At 38.5% G+C, this 27,624-nt stretch overlaps 1 protein-coding gene across 1 annotated transcript in view; it reads left to right on the forward strand.

Annotated features, from left to right (window-relative positions):
* Positions 1 to 3,504: 3,504 nt before the first annotated feature.
* The window catches only part of DYTN (dystrotelin), a 25,231-nt gene continuing 1,111 nt past the window's right edge, over positions 3,505 to 27,624 (forward strand). Inside the window, 15 exon segments of the mRNA XM_010133791.1 lie at positions 3,505 to 3,558; positions 5,576 to 5,633; positions 6,709 to 6,772; positions 8,808 to 8,870; positions 10,562 to 10,756; positions 12,792 to 12,877; positions 13,744 to 13,832; positions 15,078 to 15,149; positions 15,495 to 15,658; positions 17,632 to 17,743; positions 20,356 to 20,501; positions 22,018 to 22,172; positions 23,851 to 23,926; positions 26,012 to 26,176; positions 27,414 to 27,615. Coding sequence (XP_010132093.1) covers positions 3,505 to 3,558; positions 5,576 to 5,633; positions 6,709 to 6,772; positions 8,808 to 8,870; positions 10,562 to 10,756; positions 12,792 to 12,877; positions 13,744 to 13,832; positions 15,078 to 15,149; positions 15,495 to 15,658; positions 17,632 to 17,743; positions 20,356 to 20,501; positions 22,018 to 22,172; positions 23,851 to 23,926; positions 26,012 to 26,176; positions 27,414 to 27,615 — 1,701 coding nt within the window.

The raw sequence follows: 27,624 nt of genomic DNA on the forward strand, positions 1-27,624 counted from the left end.
AAAATATTTGTGCTGAGGTGGGTTTTTCTCCTATAAAAGATGAGATCAAGTTTTAAGTGAGAATTTAAGTAATGGATTCTTTTTTTATGTCCCTTTCATTTAAAATGGGTATAAAATCCTTCAGGAAGGAACATAAATAACAAGTGCTTGTCTGATGTATCCTGACCATGCCTGGAGAACAGTGATAGGAAGGGCAAGCCTGCAAGGTTGCAACGTTGTTTTGATAAGTTTCTATTATGTCATTCACAGATCATGAATATAAAAGCTGAGCATAAATAATACATTTAGCATGACACATTTTTTCTTAGGTTATTAGGAAATACAAAACATTTCTAACCCAAGTAACTATTATTAGAAAACTACTTTCACAATATGTCCCACTACATGTTTTTGGAGCTATTCTTTACTGTACTTTACTATTCTTTACTATCTAGAAATAATGAGTTTAATTTCCAACAGAGAAATAAATACTGTAAATTGGAACTCAAACTTCTCCCTTTTCTGTTTGTTACAGTACCAAACAGTTCATTGAGTATCTTTAGTCTATAAGCCAGTCAGAAGAAGAAAAGCTTGAGACACCCAAAGACAGTAGGCTAAAAAAGAGATATTTGTGCTTTCTATAGTGAAGGCTGTGTCTGCCACTTCTTCAAATTACAGTAGATGAAATATCTTTTAGAGAACCCTACATTATAAATTATAAAAGCATTTTGCTTTGTTTGTTAATGACACACCAAGTTTGTAATGACTTTATTTTTTTAAATGCACAGTGATATGAGAAATTTCAACTAAACATCTGTAGAACAACTCCAGTATCCCTTCCTAATACTTGGGAGCATGTGGGAATGCTATAGGCTACATGATACTGCCATGGTGAAACTCCCCTGAATCTACTAATCTACTTTTCCCACGCAGAATAAAAACCCCACATCTTCTTCCAAGTCTTTCTGGGCTGTTTTTCCTACCTATTTTGTTTTTCAAGTTCTGTCTGCTCTTGAGATTATGTAAAGGGAGGAAGAATCATTCATCAATAAGAACAGATTAACTTTAAAGCGTGTTTTAGTTTTGTTTTCTCACTTTTCCCCTATTCTCAGGTTCTGAAATCCTAGCACTTTCTCAATGTTATAGCTGTTTCTCTCTACTTTTAGGTTCTACAGGCCTTTTACCTAGTCAGTTTCCTTTCTCCCTTCCTTCAAATTCTTTCTAGTACTTTTATATCAGCCCTTACTGTACTATATGAGCTGTTCTGCTTTAAGGGCAGGCTGAAGAATGGGGAAACTATTTGGAGCTTGATGCACAGGGCCAAAGCACATGCCTTTTGGTTTTGCATGCTTGTTTCTCAGGAAAGGGCTACAGATACAATAAGATTTTATCTATAAATGCAGAGTTTAATTATTCCACTAATGATGACCTTGATTAACACAGAGGAGAGTTTCCCAGTTAGATAGGAGTGGTCTTCACTGTCTGCTCTCTACTTGTGTGGCACTGCTTTTCAGTAGAGCTGTCCTTTTGTGGCTGGTTTAAACACTAAGCAGAGGGCCTTTCCACTGCGAGCTTAGCTGTGGCCTGCTCTTGCGACATTGGTATCAGGTGTCATACTATTCAAGTATTCCTGAAGTGCCCTGCTTATCTCCTTGCATGTGTAAGCATTTTAGGAGGTTGGCAAAAATATATACTGTTTTTGCTTTTTTTACAGAGATGGAAACCTTGCCTACTGGTTCGCCTTAACCAGAGTTGTCTGGAGGAGAAAATACTGGAAATTCCCATACTAAAACAATGTTTCCATTGCTCAAAAGAGCAAACTACAAAGAAAGCCTAAACGTTGTCATAGCTTTTACAGTGTCTTCCTCATCAAAAACTTGTAGGCAGAAAAGTATTTCAAAACCAGAGTGAATAAAACATTCTTAATGTGGAAACCAAAGCAAAATTCCTACTAATTGAATATGTCTAGGATCCAACAACTCGTTTCTTCAGAGCAATAAACTGTTTCAAAAACATCATTTAATGTCTAAAACATTCATATTACGACAGTTTTGAGCAAGATTGTCACCGATAGAGGAGCAGTTTTATATTCCAAATTCTTGTAAAGAAACACAGTAAATGTGTAAGAATATATATTCTAAGACAAAATTGATTTTAACAGAAATATTTAAGTACATGCATCTCTGTAGTGGTAAGATCATTTTTGTCTCCATTTTTTTTTTATTTCTTATGTTTCATAGGGACTATTCATATGTTTTAAGTCAAACATGCAATTAATGAAGTCCTTGTCTAAACAGGATTGCGAAGGAATCACTTTCACTTGCGTGTTTTTGGTATCTTGAAAGATAGAGACTGTGTTAAATGAAATATTATTATACTTTTTAATTTTTTATTGGATGTGAGTGTTTAAAGCAAAGTAAAAAGTTTCCTGTTTTTTGAATCAGATACATCTTGTTAGAATAAATTAACTATTTCCGTTCAAGTAGAGGCTTAAACTCTGGACAGGGGTAGACTTCTTACATGAGGAAACCTGGTGGTTTATTTGTTATTTATTAGCTGATGTGGACAGAATGAGGAGGGGCATCTCATGGGTGTTATAAAGAGGAGCTTAGAAAGCTGGGGTATCACAGGGGCAGTGGAATAGTATAGTTTCTTATGTGAAATGTATGTGGGAGAAGCATTTACAGGAACTGAGTGTTGCAAGTATCTTAATGGAACAGTTCACATGGGAGTTATAGAGGCAGGTGTAAAAAGTCTTGAAGAAAGTGGTTAGGAATCATTCATTTCATGAGGAAGTGTTCTCCAGTGGTTTCTAGTAGTGTATGCAGAGAAGATTGGCTGAGTCTCTGAGGAGCATCTGGAGGCAGATGTCTCAGGAAGTACCACTAGTTTTTTACAAACAACATGGTTTGTTCCATAGCTCCTTCTACAAGACAAGAAAGGAGGAGTTAGCTTCTCTAATGTGTATTTACATTTGTTTTGTCTATATGGAATATGATTTTGCAGTTTATTACTCTTTGAAGTCTTTAATTCTACCTGTAGAGATAGTAGTTCAAACAGATTGCAATTCAAGCACCAACGCCGCACAGCTGTTAATGAAAAGGAAATAAACTGTTTCTGCGGTGTGTAAGCAGGTTTACCAGACTTCTGAGTTACTACCTGAAGACCAGAGGCAAAGAATTTCTTCTCAGAGGCTGGGAGGAGAAAGACAAAGCAATGGATGTCTCTTGTATCCTAAATTCTTCTAATAAGATTTGCCTAGTGGCCTGCAGGTAAATTCAGGTGTTTCGTCATGGAAGCATAATAGAATAGAAAACTTCCTTTTCCTAGTTCTTGCTTAGGAGAGAAAGAAAGAATAAAACTAATAGGAAAGCTAAAATATGGTAACATATGGTAACAGTTGTAACACAGTAATTGACTTAGTCATCACTGAGTTTGGGTTTTCTATAAGCAGTAAGTAATTTCTCGTACACAGTTTCTCACAAGTTATTAAGTATTGCTATGTATGCAGCTGAATCCTACAACATGGGTGTTAGAGTAACTGTTGAAAAATTTATGAAAAAGGGCTTTAGGATAAAGGTATGTGTCTTACAAATGTTACATATATTCTGCTTAAACTGCAGCATTAGGGTGAACTGAAGAGTATGTAAGCCTTCTGGTGGGTCTGGACAATTCTTATTCTAGGATGTTAACCACTTGCACTTACTATTTTTCCTTTTTGTGTAGTTGCACCAACTGTTACAGCACACTGTGCTTTCTGCATTATTGTGCCAACTTCCACCTCATTTTCAGTCTCTATAGCAACACTGTTTCTCAGCAACTGGGAGATGTTTAGTAAAGGCTTCTCAATTTAGAAATATTGCACTCCAACCCTAAGAAAAAATTGCTTTGAAACAAAGAACAAAGAAGTTTTCTCTTTAATAATTCAGGATATTTATAACTAATTCATTAGTGTTCTCTGTTTTGACTGCTTAGACAATTACCTGATACTTTGATCTGGGCCTTTGCCAGGCATTTGTTGTGAGCAGCATGCATTTAAAAGCAAAAGCTTTAGAACTGTGTCTTGAAGTCAACTTTTAAGTGCTGTAAAACTACTGGACTCCTCTGGTGGTGTCATCTGACTTCTGGGTCTTTAGTAAGTAGCTGAGAGAAAGGTAAACGCTGTTACTGTATTTAAGAGGAGACAATTTCAGCCTTTGAACACAACAGAGAATGTTTTCACCCTTCACGGGAAACAAAAGTAATTATAGTTTACTTTATGCATATTTAAAATGTTCATCATATGTTGTTTGATTTCAAAAGAAGAAAGGCCTCTGTGATTGTCAGTTGGGATCTGCTGGGAGATTTCTGCCCTACTTGATCTGGTTTGTCTTTCTTTGTACTTTAGCTTAATTATGTAGTGTGCTTAAAAATGCGTTTTATTTGCTATAGTACGTTTTCTGAGGACCTGTATAGGTGAACAAAATACATATAAGTAATAAAATGTTACTTTTCTTTCACTTTCCAAGAGGATTCTAGAATAAGGCTACTCTTGTTCTGCACGTAGGAGTACTTGTGTTAATGGGATCGGGGTTTATAATTGCAAAAGTTTATTTCCAAAATTAATTTTTGTTTTGTGGAAATGTTTTTAATTATTAATAAAGAGCACATGTACTTGAATGACAACATACTGATTGAAACAGTGTGTCAATGAGCAGAGTTAGTTCAGATTTGATGGCAGTTAGTTCAGATTTGATACTGCTTCTTCTTTTATATTACGTTCATTATTAAGTAGATGTGATAACACTGAAGTAGATCCTATTAATTTCACCAAAGCACTCCTGCTGCAGTCAAGAACTGGACTCCAGACAGAGTTTTGTATATAAAAATTTAGGTTGTACATATGTCAATATGCCTTTCATAACTTTTTGGAGGGAGGGTTCATGGGTATGACGTTATGATGTTGCCCTATGACAGCAAGTTTGATAGAAGACATAAACACACATTTAACTTTGAGACCACGAATACCCTAGTACAAGAGTATAGTGTGCTTATCCCTACAGATAATTTAAAGGTTAGACATTGCACTGTACTGGATACAGAGCTTGTAATCTTAGATTAAGTATCAAGTGCTAATAGATTATGCATGTATATCTTAGTGAAGTCAGTAGATCTGTTCTTATTTGAGTGAGCAAAGTCTAATGACTGAGTTCTAATTTAAGTGAGTTTAGCCTCTGTATTTTTACGTTCATTCTCTTGATTTATGTTCCTTTGGTGGAAAGTAAAAGAAGGAAGAAAACATGAGGCCAGCTGTGTGTTTTTAAGTCTATCCTTTTATTTTGCTACATGTAGCTTTCACTACACACATTTAATTCATTGCTTAGAATCTTCTGATTTCATTGATTTCCCTATGTTGACTTTTCTGTCAAGCTATGCAGAGGCGTATACTACTGCACCTACTTTAGGAGTAATGGTGTAAGCAGTGGTACATGCCTGTGTAAATGTTTGTCAGAACTGCAGGCTTGCAGAACCCAGGGTTGAGTCCAGGCTCTAAACACGAGAAAGGAAGAAAACAGAATAATAGTTAAAAAGAAACATAGTGTTTTTTCTTGCGAAGAAGGACTTCAGTAAAAACTCTGGCATTCTAGTCTTTAATGAAGAAGTTATTAAAGCAAGTATGTATCCCATCGTTTTAAGTATTTATAGATTATTTAGAGACTGAAACATGAAGCTGCAGCTTTTACAAGTTAAAATGGTGAGGAACATATTTATGGTAAACTTAATAATTATAGATCACTGCATGATCAGTAATTTTGACATCATAATCAATAATTATAGCTCATTATGCTTCATAATTGGCCAGCATTCTGTCAAGTTTATGACAAATGATCAATGACTTTCACTAGCAAAATATAATGAAGTGAATATTTGGGTAAGTTCATATTTAATGCCAAATTTATTAATTAAGTTTTAGACAGTTTAAAACTATTTAATTCTTATTTGTTGTAGCAAATTACCTTTTATTCCCCTCTATAAGCCATATATATGGCCTTTGGAGTCTCATGTAACTTAGATCTGTTGTACCTAGTGTTTTTAACTGTAATGTTAACTGAAAGATAGTGACTACACTGAATTAATGTTTATATTTTTATGTTAAAAATATAAGGTAGTTTAGAGCATTGATGAAATAAATCCTTAGGGGAGACATTAATTTTCTACTATTATTAGGGTCATAATTACTTTTGCCTTCAGGATTGTGTAAAGATTTAGATTAATGGTTATGCTTACTTTTTCCCTTCCTTCTCAGCTCAAAAAGAAATAATGTCAGCTCAGCTGAAAACTTTATTTCTGTTTGAAAATTTTAGAAAATAGACTTGTAAGCAATTGCAATCAGTGAATCTTGGGAAGAGTCTGGTAAAGGCATGCCCTCTCTGACCTGAAATTGTACATCATGGACTCGTAGTAATCCTTTATGGAAACACTGGACTCTTCAATAGTGAAAGATCCCATTTCCTGTACCTGAAACTGCTTTGGCCACTGTTTTTGCCCTGATACATTTTTGTAGTTATTAGAGTTACTCCTGCCTTATCGTGAGAAGAGAGCATGCAATTTTCTGGAGGTTCTCTGCTCTTGGCACCAAAATTATAACGTGGTTTTATGTAATTCTGTTTAGTTTAGTTTCTGAAATGCATCTGGTAAATTGTTCAGATTACAAGTTTTTATTGAATGGTTTGATATGTCTCTGTCCAGAAAAAGTGGTTTTTGTTACAGAATGCCTAAGTCTCTTCATTTCAAATGGATCCAGACTTGCAGGGTAAGGACTTTTCTCTTTTCCCCCAATGTTTCTTAGAGAAATTTCTGTGTCTGCCTGAACAGAAACTACTGAATTATGATGAAGTTATGCCATTTTTAGAATCTCTGTGCTGTAGCATATAAATGACAAATTACACAGCTAAGATGTCCTATCTTTATTTCTGGATCTGTCCTGGCACCTTCCTTCCCATTATCATCTTGGCTCACAGAATGGTCAGGTGCATAGGGGCCATGTTCCCTAATTTATAGTATATGGTAATTTTTTCTTTTCATATATTCTCTAACAGGCGTGAAGGATGGCCTCACACTCCCTATTTGAGTGTGGATACTTCACCTGCTATGTAACAAGTAGTGCAAAATCCAGAACCAGCAGGTAGCCAGCTGGAGATGTCAGGGAACAAAGCACTCTTTTCTATATGTGTCGGAATTCCTTTGTCAGCTTCTTAACAAAGGGCATTTATAAATCTTAACGAGGTGAAATGTGACCCACTGCAAAATGATTACATGCTGGATTTCTGTTCCGAGGTGAAGCTCCATGCCTATGAGAAATGAGAGAGTTCAGTGCCCCTAAATAGCTTCTAATAAATAATAATCCTAAAATATTTCTTATTTTATTTGGACTTTTTTTTCTTTTTCTGCTATTTTACTTGTGTGTTCTCGCAAGTTAATTCTGGAACTGTGCTTGACAGGCACAGAATGCTCTACTTTAAGACCACATTTTGTCTGTAAGGATGGACTTGAAGTGAATAGCAGATGGCTACTAAAACAGATTCCCTCCACTTAGAAAATCATCTTGCACATGGAATGTGTTTGAGTTTCTAGCATTTGTATTGAAAATAAGCACTTGGAATTTGATAGCCTACAGAAAACTGTGGGAGTCTTTCTGTTGCTTTCAAAAGAGCTTTGGATCAGTTTACTGAAGGAAGAGAACTTACGATGCATGAAAGTCAAAACTCATTTTTCACATTGTATGGCATGCTACACTACATCTCCAAATAATATTACAAAACATAGTATGACAAGAACAGGACTAAACAGATGGTATAGCAGATATTGGCTAATTTCTGTATCTTAGGCAGCATCTGGGAACCAGCAGAGCCCGTAATTTGCTGGCTATTAACATGTCTGGTACATTTGTGGGAAACCATTGTACACAGATTGGCTCATTTCCAGATGAAACAGAGAGTTTTGTGAGTTATTTCTACTCAGTTATGCATATTTATTGCTTATCTTTGACCGTAATCAACTGTGAGTAACTCTTGCTCCCTGAAGTGCAGGTCGATAACTGATAAATCCTTTCTAAAGCTTTTTTTTTTTTTTGTCTTGAAGTTCTAGATATGTGTGTAAAATATCAGATACAGATCATTTTCAGAAGTCCTTAATTCCCGCTGAGGAAAGTGTCCTTTAGCAATGTGAAAGAAATGAGCTTGTGTAGGGGTATGGGATTTACTCAATCAGCTACAGCGGGATTACTAAACAAAGATATCAAAAGCCAGTTACTCTGGTAAATTGCTTATCATCTTCTGTGAGAGAGAGCCCAGGTGTTGATCTTGACAGGAAATTTGTTTAATGCTTGAGGCAATATGCATCCAAAACAATAACCCTGCTCTGCATGCTGACAAACTGTTGCTTGTAGAAGAGCATCTCTGATCAAGAAAGTGGTTTGCCCGAAGAAATATTATTTCATTATGTTCTTGGTTAAAACTACTCACAGTGTATACCCTTTTTTCTGGTCTGTGAATAGACTTGATTCCCAAAGAAGAAGGTGTGATCTCTATGTTTAATACTATGTTTATGACTCGATGTGCATCATATCACTGGTCATAAGATGATCATTTTCCTTACCAAGCTATTGGAAAGAAGAAAATGTTGGGGGTTTTTTTGGAATTTTCAAAAATTTCCTTCAGAGTATTGTGGTTTTTGATCAAGTCCAAATTTGGTTCTTTTTGTTTTTAGTTAAACAATTTTTTTTCTTTCTTTCCTTTTTTTTTTAAATGAACCACTCTGTTGTAATGTGTGTTTGTTTTCTTTCACAGAGGCTTTCAGAGTTCTATCTACAGAAGAGCCCTAAAACTATGCTCAGTACAAACTCTGTGCCAGTGTTAGTAGCTGAAGAGAACCCTGTGCTTTGACAGGGAGAAGAATTTGTAAAAAATTCATGTTGCTGTCACCATGAGTTATTATATTATTTGGTCTCATTTTCCACCTGAGAATCTCAGAATGTGTTTCAAACACTTAGGAGCTAGATAGTACTTTATATACAAACTCGTAATTTTTTCCCCTTTTAAATGTCAGTGGAAATACGTTAGTACAATTCTAAAGGTAAAGGCATGGTAGAATCAAATTATTATTACAATCTGCAACACTGCTATGTAGATACCACAGGCAATTTTGAATATTTATCTGTATATTATTATTCTCATTAAATCTCAAATTCTCATGTGTTTCTTAGGAGTTGATTTATTGGAACTAATCATGGATCATTGAAAAGGCATTGACAGGCATCATTATTACTACTATAAGTATTAATGAGAACAAAATACAGTAAGTATTAATGAGAACAACATAAAATACAATAGACCAGAAGACCCCTAGCTACTGCTCTGTCTCCCTGCCTTCCAAGTTAGTGAGAATTCTCTGCAAGCAAAGAATTATGAAACAAAGCCTTGGTCACCTAACTGTCTCTGAAATTACTGGATGTAAATTCCATATTGAACTAAAATGCGTGAAAATCTTTAATTTTCCTGAGGAGTCTGTTGCTGAAAATGAAGATCTTGCTTGCAGTGTTGTCCAGGGTAACACAGAAAAGATAACTAGTCTATTTGCCTTGGCCATATTTTTTCATTTGGCCATGCCCTTCCATGAATGTATTTAGTCTGATCTCAGCCCTGATGTTGTAAATCTGCCTGGTGCTATGTGACACAGCATGGAGGTACCAATTCACACAAGTTCTGGTTTTCTTTAGCTGTTTCCAAGTCCCTCCATGTCTCCTCTAGGCTCTTATAACATCTATCCCAGTTACTCTACTCCTCCTTGAACACTGGTGACCAGAATTGCACATGGGGTTCCAGATTGAGAATCGCTGACGCCTCACACTAATACTTTGCGATCTGTGCTGTAAAGAACATACTTGGCATATTCTAGGTTCTCTGATTCTTCAGCAATCCACAGACTTCCAGTCTACTATCTTTCTCTTCTAGTGTTATTTCTATTTGATCATGCCTCTGTGGTACTGAGTGTGGCCTTTAAGAAGCCATAGCTCACTCTTCCCACTGGATATTAGTTGTTCCATGGCACATTTGTAATACAGCCTGTTTGTCCCTTTCTTGGCCTTCCCTTTGTATCTGCACATGAGGAGAAAGTTTACATCAAAGCACAAATTGTTTTCACAGTCCCAGATGAGCTTTTTTCTGAAGTACTGAATGCTCATAGTTTTATACTATCTATACGTAGAATGAAAGTTGGATCTGTAATTTGGATGCAGTTATTCACGCTGTTTTCTTGTATAATTTGGATGCAGTTAATCATGTTCTTTTCTTCCCTTCTTATCTATCCCAAAATCACATCCAGGGAATTTTTTTTTAGCTGTTCTATCTTTGTAGCCTCACAAGTTTTGCTACATCCATAAACCCCGCAAGTGTTTTCCCAGATTTTTTCCGTTCTGTTGCATACTGTTTTAGACTTCATTTTACGGAGTTCTCTTAGCTAGGCACTTCTAATAAAGAAAAAGTCAGGCTTCCATTCATGAAAAGGCAGAGGTCCGTTTTAATTTCTCCCTTAACTTTTCCACACTGGATTTGATTGATGTTTTTCTGGTTCAGCACATCCTATCAAGTGAACAGAGCCAGATGGAAAAGTAGGTCTCTTTGAAAGTGCAGTGCATCTCTGGAATGCTGACAAAATTGTTCCAGAGGGCAAGATTAGAAAAATCAGGACAGGTGTATGCAAGATTGACATTGAGCCTGCTAGCTGCCATATATGACAGGTGAGAGGAAGCACAATGTAAATCTATCATGAAGTGCTGCTAGGCTAAGTCTGTTTCTCCCACTCATGCCATTTCTGTATGAAACTCTGATTGTGATGGTATTTTGCTTGGTCTGTATGATGGGAGTAGTTGAGCTATAGGAATATGAGTCACAAAGCTTTATCAGAGGAACAGTGGTCAAATGTTTCCAAAATTATCTGGATATCCAGATGTCTGCTAGTCCATGCTAACTTTTTCTGTGAACAGCTTTACAGAGAGTAGGTCTTCTTGATATTTTGATACACTCCTGAAAAAGATTCTGTGCTTGCCTTTGAATGACAGAATCCATGCACAGGTCAAGAATTTGCCAGTCACATTTCATTATTGATTTTTCTCCAGCTTAAAAAGTTCACCGACCGATGACAAAACAAACCTGTTGTCTCATAACTAAGCTGATCAGCTAGCTCCTGTGAATTAGAAATAGTTTCTGGGAATAATAAGGAAGCGGCTCAGAGAATGTACTTTTCTCAGATACTGTTTGTGAATAATGAACTAATTCACTAAAGGCAGGTTCGGTTTGTGATTGTATTAGATTTAAAACAAAAAGGCTAAGATCATTGCACAATTTATTCACCATGGGTGAAATCTATTCCCTTCTACATCAGAGCAAAGTTTTTTACTGAAAGTGAGTGAGATGTAAGTGGTCTGCAGGACTTTTTCTTGAATCACTATTCATTAATAATATGATCACTACTGCTTAAGGTCCCAAGTTACAAATTTTATTGTACTTAAAAAGTCAGTCAAGGCTAAGAATAAACTGGTGAATTACAAAACAAAGCTAGAAACATCAGGAGCATTTTGTAATTTGTGTGCACTGTAGGGAAATATTTTAGAAGACTCTTCTTAAAACTATCTTGGCTCTTTTTTTTCTGGATTTTTGGGACAATGTGTAATTTTTCTTAATTTCTTTAAAAAAAATCGACATGTTTCTTGCCATGTGTATAGGATAGAAAACACTTCTTATGATTTTCTTTTGAGCGTGTTTTCTGTGCAGAGTGCTGCTCTCCACTACCAACACCAGAAAGTATTTCATGCCTAGAACACAAAATGTCTTTTTTGTGTTCATGTGGTAGCTTACTTAATAAGCTTACATAAACCATCATAAGGGTTTTTGTTTGCTTTAGCTTTGATCTTTGACTTTTTTCTGTGAAAGTTCTTGAAAAACTAAATATATAAAATAAAAATGTAGCAACTTTTGGTTAACAATTTCCCATGCAGCTCGTACTTTAGAGACTATACTGCAACTTTATGCAGTATCCTCTGTAAAAATGTATGTTTATCTAAAGACTCTTGAGGACAATTTTATGTGATGATATTCTGAAGTGCAATACTGCTTTGCAAAAGTGTTATCTTAAATATAGAATTCCAGGATTTCCTGATTTATGTTTTCCAATTCATGTCTGCTTTGTCTTCACTTCTGAAAATGAACTTTTTCATTAGGTGCCTATGTTGCAAACTTGGGTTCTAAATTAAGCTATGCTCTTTATGATCTAAAGGTCAAAACTAAAGTCTGCTCCTGCATATATCCTTTTGATTAAATTGAATTACAGTGAAATTAAAGGGAATCAACCCAAGAGAAGCTCAGTGCAGTTCTGGGGCCACAGTGAAGCTGCCTGATGATGTAGTACAAAAACCAGGTTGTAATCCTGCTTTCTCTGCCATATTTGGGACGGCTTTCCAGAAATGAAGAGCAGAAATTTTTTATGACATATATTGTAAATGTAGAATTATATTTTACTTGGAATATGAGGTCTTTGAAGGAGATGCTGTCTTTTTGCTCTATGATTGCATAGTATCTTGAACAGTTAACTCTGTATTTATGTTCAGTGACAAGGGGTCCTAGACATAAAATATCACTAAAATGCAACATCAGTTATATACATATAAAAGGATGTGAGTTTTTAAGTTGTCTTCCAACATAGTAATTTCTTTTTCTTTAGAGGTTTCAGGTTTTGAATTCTTGGTGAATGTAGTTTTACTTATTTTATTTTCCTAGATCTGGAATAGGTTATATCAAAACTAGATCAGCTGCAGCTGCCCTAATTGCCCTTTTGGAAGACACTGTACTGGCTAAGTACAGAGGTAGGAAATGTATGATTTTATACCCCACCTGAAATACTGAATGTTGAAAAAAATCACCATTGTAATTTTTTTACTTTAAAAGAGAATGCAGTTCTGCCATGCAAAAAGTAAATTATGTTAACTGCTTAGTTGTAGAGAGAGGCTGATGCAGAATGCTTCTCCATCAATGTCTGTAGATGTTTTTGCATAAAGAGTCTCAGAACAAGTCATAGTGAAATTTAAGGTAAGCAGAGCTTAAAAATGAAGACCAAGTTCTATTAGCCTAGCAGAAAAGGACAGAAACCTCCTGGGTTTAGATTTCATTGGATTAGGAAACAATTTTATATATTTGTTCCAGGAAGCTTTTAGAACCCTTTTAACATTAGACACAAATGCTTAAGTATTTAGGTAGTCCAGCACAACGTGCAGCATAGTGCAATTTCTTCCTGAATTAAATGCTCAAAATGGAGAACAAATGGACCACAAGTGGCATATTGGCCTCATACTCTCTCACTACATATTGTATATTTCCTTCAAATTACATGTGGAATGAGCAATTCACAATAGAGCATACCTTGTATAAACATATTTAAGTATTTTTCTTACAGCCATGAAGGTGAGCTCCTTGTTTCCTTCATCCTTACCTGTCTTAACTGACAGTTATAAGGAATTGCCATAATTTCCTTACTTCTCCTTCCCCTGCTTGTAGGAAGAAAGTGTCATCGCAGCAGCCACTGAGTGCATGTTAGATAGACAATAAAGGGGAAGTTTCTTGAGGGGTTTATTTGGAAGGCTGCAATCATCACATAGATAGTTTGAGAATAAGTACCTAGAAGACATTTCAGGCTCTGCCAGGATTCCAGTTTCTTTTCTCTGGTTGTTTTCAGTTTTCTTCCAGCTTTATACTCTCCCTGAAGGGAAGGTGGCCTTGATTACTTGTAGTGCCTTGAGAAGCCTCCTGACAGTCTTAAACCAGGCAATGCCAATGCAGTGCTATTATGCAGTACATCTTTAAGAGTATCCTAATCTAGAAGAAAAAAAATACATGGTTGATGCAATTTGTTTGATTACATTATGGGACTGACCTTCCAGGACTCCCGTTCTTGGCAGGCCCCAGCCGCCCCGTGCCTGGGTCTGTGATGTCCAGAGGTAGAGCAGCGACTCTTTCATGGGCACCCCCTTGCCGTGGGGAAGGAGCTTGCGTGCCCTTGTGAGGTTGAGAGCTGTGCTGGTGGTGGCATGTGCCTCCGGTGGGGTCTCCTAAGCCAGACAGGTCTCAACTGAAGGGTCAGACAAAGTGTGTCCACGGGCAGGATGGGCTCACTAGCCTTCGGGCAGCCATCCTAGGAGAAGGACAACTCTGACTCCAAACCCGGGCAGATGGAGCTCGTTTAGCCCTGTAAGGCTCATCCATCTAAGAGAAGGACACTCTAACCAAACCTACGACCCGAGGACTTCGCTGTCACCGTCCAAGCTCGCTGGGCCCTGGCAGATGAACCTCAGGTGTAAAGGGTGGAGCCAGTTCTGCGCACGCTGAGCCTCACCTAAAAAATCCACCGTGTTGGCCCGAAGGGTGCACTCATCGCTTGCAGTGAGTGTGGGAAAAACCCTTCCCAGATCTTCGTTCGCGAAGCCAAGCCATGATGATGATGATGATTATGGGACTGAAGTCAGTAGGGCACTCAGTGGACAGAGGGAGCTATCATGCAAATTAGGTAAAAGAATCAAGTTCTGTAGCTTTTCTCAGTCAGAGTAACCATTAACATCAGTGCCTTTGTGCATTCTTTTTGTCCGAGCTTACAGGTCCTGGGAACAGCTGTTCATGAAGCAACTCCAAACTTCAGATGTCTGTAGAATGGGTTGCAGTTGCAGAAAAATGCCTTAGCATGCAGGTATTTACATTTGAACGGGCACTGAGAATGTTTAATCTGAAAATTAACCCTGAGGTTCAAACCCACTGTCCCTCAGTATTCTAGGATGCTAACATAGTATGTTGATCCATTTCAGTAAGTGAGCTGGAAACAAATCATTTGGACACTTACTGAGCTATGAAATTGCCTGCTGATGGTATGAATATGATCAGATTTTCTTCAGAACAGTATGTAAAATGGCATTGCCATAGATGCTTCACCATCTGTGTGCTGTCACCTTCTCAACAGAGCATGATGGGGACATCTGGGTTTTTTATCGAGGTGTTTCTGAACCTTTCTTCTTCCTGCAGATCCCAGCCATTGTGGGAGAAGGCTTTACTCTGTCTTGTGTGGAAACCACAACTCACAGCTGTTTCCGTGGGGTGAGTAAAATTCTGATTTCCTGGGAAATTATTTTGAATGATGCTGGTTGATTAAAATTGCAAGTATATCACCATATAACATTCGCCAGTATCTACTTTTAAGGGGCAGGACTGATCGTCAGACTCACAGTATAGGAGAATTTATGTCTATAGAAAAGATGTTCAGTACGATACTACTAAAGAATCTTGCCTTTATTTCAAAGCCTTTGGAACCCAGTAGCATTCTACCTGAATGGAAAATCTGTGCTGGCAGAGTCCAATATCACACCTTTTCTTAGGAACTGTAGATGAGACAGCAGTTCTTTTCAGGTAAATGGCTGAACTTAAGATATGTATTTTTTTCAGGTTCTGAATTCAGAAGTTGTTGGAGAAAAATTCCTGTCTTGGCTGAGATCAGAGCCTGCTGTTCTGCTGTGGCTCCCTACGTGTTACAGACTATCAGCCAAAGAAATGATTTCTCATCAAGCTAGATGCAGAGACTGCAAATTTTTCCCCATTACGGGCCTCAGGTGCGTCAGTAATTACTGTAGTCTATAGCATCCACATAAATAGTTCTTGCCATTGTTTGCATAACTTACAGGCGCTAAGTGCTGTATTAAACAAGAAACTTTGGACAAAATCTAATTTAACAGTTAGGGTAGGGAAGGAACCATCACAGGCTCAACCCTGCATCCTGCTTCTCTTCAGTTCACTAGCGAAGACATGATTATGGAGACTTACTGGAAGTAAACTGGCAGTTCAGTGGTAAAGCCAATTGAACTTGTGTATCTCATTTCTTAGTTCTTTGTCCCATAATGAGGTGTATTAGCTGGTGTCCTGGTTTGAGTTAAAACTTCCTTGTTTCGGGGAATGGACAAATAGAATTATTCCATGTAGTACAATAATTCCGCATTTAATTGGTTAAGAGAGTCAGGTGAACGTAATGTTACGTCGGGAGCCTTTAAAAGCAGCAGCTCGGGGGCGGGTCGCTCTCTTGGGCTTCCGGACAGTGTTACAGAGGGAGAGCTCCTGATACTCTGCTGGCTGACGTCCAGGCCTGACCAGGCCCGACTAGGCCCGGCTGGAGCCGACCCGGAGAACGAGCAGCCCCAGACCTGAGGGCCTGCCCCCCCCCGGGTCGCTCTCTTGGGCTTCTGGACTCGCTGCACGAAGGTGGCACTGCCGCGGACCTGCTGGCAGACACCTAGGCCTGACCAGGCCCGACCCGGCAACGACTAGGCCCGAAAGCTGAGGGCCGACACCCCCAGAGGACCTGAGGATCACAGAGTGTGAACTGTTACTGCCGTGAGTCCTGTCTGAAATCGGGTGAGAACATTCGAACTCCCTGTCGTTTCGTGCCGAGAGCTTTCCTGCTGTTAAATCTGCCCACGGGGTTTCTCCCCGCCCATTTCGCCACAGGAAGAACTTTCTTTCTCCGCCGGAGATGCAGCTGCAAAGGCCTTCGCTCCCACCTCGCTGTCGGCTGCCTGCCAAGAACTGACCTTTGAAAGAACAGCCTGTTTAAATCTTTTCTTCTTTTTCTCTTTTCTGGGTTTGTGTACATATACATAGTAATCTATAGTGTGGATTTATTGTTTATTAAAAGTTTGTTTCAGTTTCCCGAATGCAGACTGAGGTGTGAATTTTCTTTTTTTGCCCTTAAACCCCTTCTGTCTCTAGCGAGACAAAGGGGATCGTTAAGGAATTCGAGGAGTTATTACCTCGGTCCCTCGACCCTTAACAGCTGGCTAGTTAAGTTATCCATCTTAGCATCTTATTCATCTAAGTAATGGAATAGAGTGGTCTAATGGTATAAAAATTACTTCCTGACCAGAATGCTCAGAAAAGCATTTTACTGTTAGTCTTGTCTCACTAATAGGAAGCTTGTAGGTTTCATTTTTTCTGTTTTTATTTTTTTGCAAAGTTGCAAATCCTACGTCAATAATGTAGTGATACTACACAAGAAGCATATGAAGATGTAGCTGCAGTCTCAAAACTAGTCTTAGAACAACTGTTTCTTCCTTGGACTGAATTTTTATGCAGCAAATAAATAATACGAAAATCGTTAGTGAGTTCTGGAGAATAGTCCACTGTTATTTGGACAAAATAACTCTTGCTTTCAGAGAATGCTGAGGAAAGTAATTATCTGTGGAAACTTGTTGTGATATTTGGCACCCAACTCCCTTCCGTTGGGGGTCACTTATACACTCTCTCTGGTACAGAGGATGCAAAATGGCGCTTTATTGTATAATGAACAGAGCTATGTATCTCTACCAAGCCTCGCCCATCGTGGGTGGTTACTGCATTCCTGTAACATAAGCACGTAAGCACGTAATCTTCCGACCGCCCACACTGCCACCCAGTGTACCACAACAGTGTACCGCAACAATTATCCTAACAAATGTTCTTTGCTTTTCAGAACCCATTGATCTGGATTTCCAGTAGTCAAGCTCACTTATACCTGGTTTATACTTGTGGGAAATATTTTTGTTTTCCCTCACAGGTATCACTGTCTGGAGTGCCCCAATTCTGGCCTTTGCCAAGCCTGCTTTTTCACTGGCTGTCTCAGCAAACCACATAAGAGGTCACATCCTGTTGTAGAGCACTGTGTGCAAGTAAAGTCCCATTGTACTGATTTCATTTCCCTGTTCAGGTTCTTCACGTAGGCAAGTAGGCAATAGACTCTTGAATGACATTGATTATAAAATTATATGTGTATTAGCCATAATGGCCATGACATATTAGCAGTATTAATCTGGGAACAGTGAGTCAGGGAAAGGTAAAGAGGGAAACTCTAACTTAAGAAGGAGTGTTCTGTTCTGGAATAACTGAATAGAGCCATGAAATGATGACATGTCATAGTGCATACTTTTATGACAAGTACGCCATTTGCAGATCATCTTTAAACCTGTGGAAAGGGCCCTCAGTGTGTCCTAGTTCTCCTTCCTCCCAATCCCAATGTAGACTCATTCAAAAACTAATTATCCTGAAGTTGTAAATACTCATGCATGAAACTTCCTTTCTTTCAGAACTTTTCCACTTTTATATAAACCTTTTGGACTCGTTTGTCTCTGTCAGTTAGGGATGCAGCATGGGTCTAACTACTTCAGCTTCATTATGGGAGCAACTTGTGCTTTCATCACACTAATGACAAAATTCAACACTGGGAGTTTGTGTTTGAAAGATCAGCTTCTGGAGCTTCTCAAGCTTCTCCAGCTCCTGGAGCAGGAGATTACAGATCTTGCACTCAACATCAGACAGGTTTTTTTGTGGATCTTTGTAACAGTGTCTTCCTCCATTCCCCTAAGAGAGCTGAAAAGCACCCATGAAAGTTGCCCTAGTAAGCTGTACTTCATTGTGTCCTTCCTAAAACCCTGTACTTAACATTAAAGATATCTGGGTAGCCGGTGTCTGCCCCAAAACTATAGTGTTAGACTGCTTTTGCAGTCACCCTTTGTATGGGGGAGCATTAAACTGTAGCCACTTCATTGCTCTCCTTCTGAAAAAAAACCAAACCAAACCCCATTGCTAAGACTGTTAGAAGCTGTATCTGGATGCTCAATATCTGCATTAAAAATAACAGACAGATGTTCATTCCTCCAAATATTCTTCCTCGTCCTCTCATCTCTCCATGAGAAAGTAGAATAATCAGATGCCAACTGATCTCCTCCTGTAGAGATTTCTAATGGAGATGTTAAAACCAGTGTGAATGGAGAGTGAATGGGAGTGTGTGGATGTGTAAGCACCGTAAGTTAGGACAGGAGGGATATAACAAGGCAAGAGATGATGCAACCTAGATTACCTGGTCAGCAAAACCAGAGCACTTCCACACACAGGTTCTCAGGACAATAAAATCAGGAAAACAGAACGTGGCCTGAAACAAAGAACAAACTGCCATTTGAAGATGCCATCACAAAACATGATGATGTGCAGGTAAAGAACAAGACAAAAGCATCTAAGACACTCAAATAAGGAGACAAAAGGTCATAATCACTGCCAGCTCCTAAAGGAGCTAAAGACACATCCAAAAACCAGCACGTGGTCACACTGAGATGAACCCAGGAGGCTTAAAGAGAACTGGTATCTCTTGTCCTCCATGTCACTGTAACTAGTCGTGGCTATACCATGTGTAGACATACACCTTGGTGTGTGAATGCTGGAAAGACTACTTAAGACACATGTGTGTTAGTGCTTGTGAGTGAGGGAGGATGAGTCACTGAAATCAGATTTGCTTTAAAATGAAGTCCACTTCCGCTCCAATAGTGTCTGACATTGATCTTGCTGCAATATTGAAACCAAATCACTGAATTTAGGTTTCCTTTGTGAAGCCCTACTCTAACCCTGTGAATGTTACTTTCATGGCCAAAATCTATATCAACATTAAAAATGTAAGGTACTTACTATGGCAGAAAACATTTTTATATCCTTTGTGTGGGACATAAAAGAATCAGTAGTAAGCCACTTTTCCCATACCTTCCACTCTTAGCAGATGCTGTCTTTGGCTGGGTAAGTTCACACATTGTCGTTATCAGGGAGCTGGCTGTTGAGTGGGAATTTGAAATATCAGCAGTGTTTTTCCTTACCACGCTGACACCTTGTGGTAATGTTATTATCATGTCGAGAAAGGACTAGGAGGGATGCTGTGTGTTTTCTTTGTGATTTCCTGTTCTGTCTGTCAGGGCTCACCCCATGTTCTGCAGCAGTCACTTCCTGGGACAGAACTGATTTGTGTCCTCCTATAATATAGCTGCTGAGCTTTGTTGTTGTGCCTGAGCCTGACACTGCTGTGAGAAATGGAAGTGTGGTTTTTACCGTATTGTGCAAGAGGAGAACATGAGGCACAGAAGGCTGTATCTATTAGCACTTCATGCAAGTATAGAAGTTCTTCTTCCCATTGATCAAGAGGGAACATAGATAGTAGTTGGGCAGAATTATCATTGTGATTGTGAGCTTAATCATTGTAACTGCCAAAATCCTATTAGGGATTTCTGGGCTGTCTGAATTTTGCCTCCCTAACAGAATTGGAGCCACTCTTGCCCATGGTCCTGCATCATCATTCACCTCAGCTCCCCTTCTATGGCTCAGACAGCAGCCATGAGCCTCTTCAGTTGTTGAACAGGTGGATCTTTGCTTTCTTATGTCTTACCTTTGCCTTGGACTGTGTCTACTTCCATACAGCACCTGTTTGAAAATTCACTCCCTTCTTTATTATCCCTCATTCCAACAGATGTCAGCAAAGGTGAATGCAAAGCGCTTTCTCTCCACCATCAGGAGCAATCTGTTTCAAGAGCACTGCAGAAGAAAGGAAGCTCAGTGAAGGAGGGCTTGGGAGATAGTAGAGGAGAGGCACTTCCCTACTCGCAAAAAGACTTCGTAAATTTCTGTTTCCCCTGGATTTACAATCTCTGAATAATATGTCAGGCGCTGGGATATTGCTTTATGATTTCCTCTAAGTTATTTTGTTATGACAGACATCATGTCATGATTTTTCCATTAAAAAGGGAAAGCATAAATGAAAAGCTGCTACATATTGTTCTGTAGCTTAACTATGATTACCATGCTGACAAACTAATGACCAGTTGTCTTATAAAATACGACATGCTTGTGTCTTCCGTCCCTGCTTCCTATGTCATCTCTTTTTCTCCATACCATTTCTTATGCTCAGTCTGGGGTCAAGCTTTGCAAATATTTAGTACCTGTCACAACTGCATGGATTTTTAAGCACCTCCTCTGTGAAAAATTAATTTGTGAATATTTTCCACGTGACCCGCATGTGACCCATGTGACTGTGAATATTTCCACATGTGACCCACAGAGCATTCACTGATAGTCATTCTCAAGTGACCCGGTTCACGCGGTCCTGTGGGATTACTCACAATAGCAAGTAGCTGATCTCACCATTCAAATTCTTTCTGATCAGTTCTGTTTTGGGGGTTTTTTTTTAGGTAATGTATAAACTCATTTTAATATTTCTACTCATCACAGTGCTCAATAATGAGCATTGGAGGTCATGCTGTGATTTTTCCCTATGGTTTCTTCTTCTTTGCCCTGAGATTTTGGTTGATATTTAGGTGTAGAAACTGAAGAGAATGATTATACAAGATAAGCACTACAAACGTACAAAGGGAGAGATTCCTTCCTAGTTGTATAAAGACCTAGCAGCTCCCTTGCATTTCACATGCATTCTCCAAATGAGGCTTCAGTGAGAATGAAATAGGGGAAAAAAATGATCACTCCTCTAAAAGAATTAATTTCATCTTTGTGCAAAGGAGGAGAAAAATCTGTTTATAGAACTTGGTTGTGCTACACTGCTAGGTAAGTACATTGCAATTTTTTAATGTACAATCAGACCAAGGGGTGATAGTTACAGTTATTCTCACAGATAATATTAGTTGCGTTTGTTTTTCAGATTGTTGTGAAATGCAAAACATTTTCCATTGCTAAAATTTCCCCACTTGTATTCAGCAACAAAAACCATTTCATAATTTTGAAAGTCATATAATCCTTCTGTGAGCAATTAAGATTTCTCTGTAATTCTGTGGGAGTTTGCTTACCTAATGCTTAGGTAGCAACGAGAGAAAGAAGAATTTGGGGTTGCCATTACAGTTGTCACTGTGGGGCTGATAGGTATCCAGGCTTTTGCTATCGTGGAATATACTAAACAGCAGGATATCTGGCCCTTTGCTATCTTGTTGTAGTTGTATTTCCCAAGATATGTAACTCTTGGCTAAAGGAAGCAAAAAAGAGAAGCAGCAAATTGCACTGATACTAAATGGTTGGAAAGAAGAACCTGTTGTTGAGTGCATTAGTTTTATTTTGATCTTTCTGGGTACCAAAACCATGTAAGTCTTGATCCTTTCTTACTCATTATTTCTCTCTTGGTATACAGTTCCCCTGCAGAACTCAGTGCTTCACCACTACCTGGTCCTGAAAACCTGTCTTTCCCAGGGGACAGACCTGTCCTGGAGTCACCCAAGCTCTTTCCTGAATACAGAACTGTAATGCAGAATAACAGCAAGACACCAGAGCAAGGCGAGACAAAAGCTCAGGTGAGAAAACATGAAGCTGAAATAGTTCGAAAGCTGTGGAGACAACCTACCAAGTGAACTATCTAATTGCCTTCTAATTGCCAACAAAAAACAAATATAATGGGCAATTTCACCTTTCTGTTAATTTCTCACTTATGCAAAAAAATGTAGAATCTGAAAACTTAAGTCAAGCTTGAATTTGTAACCCTCCTGAGTGACTAACTCCTTGACTTCCATGACCTTCAGAAACATTTATAAGAATATTTTCATTCTGGTGTTTGGGGTTTGTTTGTTTGTTTTTTACTTATCTTAGGGTAGCATATTAAAGACTAGCTAAACTGGAGTCCTTTCTCTATTCTGACAGTAAAAAATGCCGTGTCCTTCTATTGCAGTAAGTGTTGAAGAACAACACCTTAATCCTTATTAAGCTCAGGCCATTTTTGTCACCATGGCAATAACAAGAAGACAGAATGGGCCCTTCTTTTAAGGATAAACCCAGAGTAGTGTCCACTCTAACTAAAATAGCTCTTGCATAAAAGCTCTTCACTAATCCGTTTCCAGGTTCCTTGCATGGAATTAATGCTAGAGGAGGGGGTAGGACAGTATAGATAAAAATAGCAGGTTTGTGTTTCTAGGTTTATTAGAGAGGTTGGTAGCTCTGCACATACTCGGTATATAGGGAATACTGGATTGTGTTCAAACCAGTTTGTGTTATCCACTCATCTTGTTCTTCCCAGAAGCCAAAGGTGCAGTAAGAACCTGAGATCTAGCCTGTGCATGTAGCCTTTGCCTGAGATCTAGCCTTTGCCCTTTGTAAGATCTGTCTTTTAGGACTCTGCTGCCCAGCTCCAGGCATAGGGCCTGTGGGAGAAGTTGTGGGCAGACATTGCTTAAGCATATGATTTTGATGGCTGGCATTTTTTGTTTTAGAAGACAGATGTGACTTTGATCCCTTTAGTGGGATTCTGACACATGTATTGCTCCCTTGTTCATTTTCTCTCTTGGCTGAGAATTCTTTTTGAGCTGTTTTATACTGATTTCTGACATCTTATAGTGTAGATTATTTCAATGTTGCTTAAAGAGATTCAAACTATATATTCAGTGATGGTTTTAAACAGAATCCATGAGTTTGGAGGTTCTGGAGACCCATCTCTTAGTCTCATAATTTCCTGGCAGCCCATATTCCAGCCCAGCTTATACCATGCCTCTAAAGCAGTTTAGCTGGAAAGTGTTTGTCTCTCTGACTTCTGGTCTGCTGCCTTCTCATGGTCCCGAGACTGCTACTCTACTTCCATCCAAAGACCAGGAGTTTCTCTTCTCTCTTCTACATCCAGTCTCTCCTATCATTTCTTTGTCCCAAAGCAGTTGTGGAACTTGGGAGAGACTATTCCTAAATCAGAATATTCTATTTTTCCAAAATTCCAGGGAATGAGGTTTTTGTTCTAATTTAAAAAAACCCAAATTCTCATACACTTAGAAATTGTCCTAGGACAAAGAATTTGCTCTATATAGGAAATTTTCCAGTGCATTCTAATACCCATTAGAAATACTTTAATGCTGCTGTTGATTGCAATCAGTTAAATAAAGTAAGTTATCTAGTAAATATCAAGTTTACCATGCCTTCTTATAGCAAAATTTGCATGGAAAATGAAATGTTATTGCTGATACATTTATGAACAGATACTTTTTTTTATTACAAGCTATAGCCTCTTTTGAAGCAGATGTGTTAAAAATGGATGAATCTATCGAAAGCATTCACAACGTGAGCAGGTAGGCAAATACAGCAGTACAATGAATGAAGGTTGATGGGCAGTGCTGCTCCAGTAAAGAGCTAGGAGGCAAATGAATTTTTTCCTTACTTGAGAGATTCTGAGATTTTGAAAAAAAAAAAAATCCTTTCAAATGGGGATGAATGATAAAAACGCAGCAGCAAAAACTGTAAATGGAGATCATCAGAAAAACAATTTCTGGCAAAGCAAAACATTTTGGTTTGCTTTCATCAGTGTTTCTGCAATTGTTAGTTTACGTTTCTAGAAATAATTCTTAAAGGGAAAAATGTTCATTCACATAGAAATACCAGAATAGCATGCTTTTTCAAAATTTTCTCTAAATAAGGCTCAATCAAAACAAATTTTGTAATTCGTGTGAAGTTTTAGAATCAAAGTAGGTTATCTTTCTAAATAATAATATGTTGTAAGTCAAATAGTGATTACAGTCTTAATAAGTAATTACTGGTAAAAATTCCGTGACTTAGATTATTGCAGAAGTCCCTTCTGATATTCAAAGCTCTGACATGATAAAACATTAATTCCTAAACTACAAATGTCTTGAGTGATTTGTTTGTTTGGGAGAGGATGTTGGTGTATGGCCAGCTGTGCTTACGTTTTTCTTTCACTTTTGCTTTCCCCTCCATCATTTTTGTAGTTATATGTGAATGTGCTGTAGGTATAATCATGTCTGTAACTACTGAAGCCAATGGAATTACAGTGAAGAGTAGGATTTGATCCTGAATCTATTTCTTTTGGTATGATCAGTTCCCTCTGTTCCTCTGTTTTGTTTCATTCTAGAAAGTCAATGTACAATTGCTGCTCCAAGTTCACACAAGGCCACTCCAAGACTAGAGCAAAAAAAAAAGCATTTTCATTGTAAGACTGTGTCCTTACCTCACTTTATGTTCTCACATGGGAAAACAAAGAGATAATGGCAAAGATCTTCAGCTTTCATTTAGATTAGCAATAGTTGAGAGGGTATCTGGGAAGCCTGCTCCTGAAATACTGCATCTCCCTCTGACCCAGAGCTTGTCGTATACCTGGGTGAATGAATCACATTACTCGTGGGAAGCTCTTTGTTCTTATTTGTGGACCAACTTCCAGCATTTACGTCCTGTCACAGAACCGAGCTCTGAGTTAGTTGAGGGTAGTCATCATTTTACGGTAAGGACCCATTAAGTGCTCTTATAGGGAACCACTGTAGTATTAATTTTAAATGGTCTGACTTGCTATCCCATTGAGACAAAACTTGCGTAACTCCAGTGAAACTTATGGGGCTCTGTCTGAGAGCCAATGCACACGCATAAGAAAGTGAATCAGATGAACTTCTGAATGTAACTAAGCAAGGGAAATAACTATTTCAGTTGTGCAATACGAAGCAGTTGTTAACAACCTCTCTGTCTGTCATCACCATCACCTCAGCCAAGGGGAAGACAAAACTGTATTTCTACCCTGACTTCTTAGAGAAATTCCAACTCTAGAACAGAGAGATGGGTGGTATTTTTGTTATATTGTGCTCTGAGCAAGTAATTTCTAAACCTTTTCTGGTGTTCATTGGAGGGTGGCACTTCTCATTGCAAAATTCGGAGTATATTTTTAAGGACAAGTGGCCTGTGCAGAAACCATTGATGTCAAACAAGCTGTGCAGAATACCAGGAGCAGGAGAGAATTCAAGCAAAGGGCTAGATGCTGCTTTTACTCATTTGTAGTCTAGAGGAAAATGATGGGAATCTTTCACTGGTCAGGGGATTGCCCTAAGTAGTTTTCATCTAGACAGAGGAACTGATATAAAATCTCTCCTGTTGCAGCCTTCTTTGTGGGAAAGGTAAAACCCCAAGATGCAAGGCTCAGTCCTGGCCACAGTTTCACTCAGCTCCCATATTTCGTCATCTAGAACGCTCCTGTTCTTGCTAATTCCACGGATACAGGCCAGTTCCTGAAATGCTGCCCTTGGCCCCAAAACCTCCTAAACAAAATCTCCTGAACTGATGAAGAGGAGAAAGTCTGCGCTACAGTGTTTGCTCTTTTCCAAGACTGCATGCATTTGTGCGTGTCTGATCTAGCAAAATTCCTACCTCCCTGGCAGGTACATGAAGAAGCAGTTCAGTAAATGGAAGGATGAAATGCAAGTTCTTCACAACTATCAGGAAGACAAAAGCTGCAAAATAGAGGCAAAGTTCCAAAGCCTGAGATTAAGCCATAAAAACCTGCACGTGAAGCTGCGTCAATTGAAGAAAAAAATAAAGGTATAGTGACAAATACAAAGAATCATCACAGCTATGGGCTATTACTGAAGACTAACTACTACCTTTTCTGCACACCAGCACTCCTTATACTATTTTGTGCACCTTCCACTTGTTTGCTCAATCATCTTAGGTTCTTGTCTTCAGAGAAAGTGGATATGCTCTTTACAGCAGGGATTTTCTTGTCATTCTGTATATATATATCATCTAGCACAGATATCCATGTCTGGGATGTTTAGGTGCCACTGCAATGAAAATAATGAGAGGGTATTCCAATAAGTGCAAAACCGGATTCCAACAGAAGCGTTAGATACTTCATTGCAGTCTTTTCTTTAGAGAAGAATCCTGTGTTGGCATTGAATAAATAAAATACTCTTCTGTCATTCCTAAGTGCTGTCTCATACTGGGATGTAATACAGACCTCTAACAGAAAATACCTTATTTCTTTTCAAGTGTATTGCTTCTTTTAAAGGGTCTCAGATTCAAAAAAGCCCTTATTTCACAGGAAATGCATACATATTTCCATCTATAGCATTTTTGTAGCATTTTCTGTCATGCTGTTTCTAGAGTATTTTTCAGGAATGGTCAAACGTAGAGAAAAGCCAGACACATCTGCAGGGCATGTCCACTATGACCTGGCATGTCATACCATCCTGTGTGTATGCTATGACACTGGCCTGTCCGCAGCATGCAGGACTGGCTGCACGCACAGCTAGGTGCCCAGTGCACGCACAGTCAGCTCAGTGCACCCCAGTTACATCAGACTCTGCATTTATGCAGTGGATGGTGTTTGCCATCATAATTCTGTCTAGAAAATTCCAAGTACAATTTGGCGCTGACAACCAACCTAGTTTTGGAATTTCAAATGTTACCAGATGTGAGGTGTTTTATATGTGTTTAACATACACATGTATTTTTCCCCTTTGTTTAATTCTTTTACAACAGGTTTCCTGCAAATTTTCTCTTGGAGCATTATTATTGCCACTTTTCAATGGCATTTAAGCATATAATGTCTTCAGATTGGAATTGTGGAAAAAATGGCCACGTAGATTTTTCCAAACTCAAAGTTTTATTTTGTTGCAGGAAAATATTTGTGAAAAGGATTTGTTTAGTTCACCAGAAATTTAAAAAAAAAAAAAAAGATACATTCTGACCCCAAATTATTCTCCTACTTAGTTTAGTACTATCAGCAAACCAAAATATCAATTATTTTCACAATGTAGTTTCTGTGTTTTGTTATTGGAGACAACATTTACAGTCAGCAGAGCATCCTTCTGCACAGCATCAGAATACGTTGCCAAGAAATCTGCGTATCCTGCTGGAAAGGAGAATGCAGGGTGGATTAAATCCTGCCCAAGTAAGGCCTACTTCCAGAACATGTGGAGACAGGAAATCTTTGAATCCCTCTAACTCTGCAAATAGAATGCAGCTTTTACAGACTCCTGAGATTCCTGCT

This window comes from Buceros rhinoceros, unplaced genomic scaffold (genome assembly GCF_000710305.1).
Source record: "Buceros rhinoceros silvestris isolate BGI_N320 unplaced genomic scaffold, ASM71030v1 scaffold14793, whole genome shotgun sequence".
NCBI lineage: Eukaryota > Metazoa > Chordata > Aves > Bucerotiformes > Bucerotidae > Buceros > Buceros rhinoceros.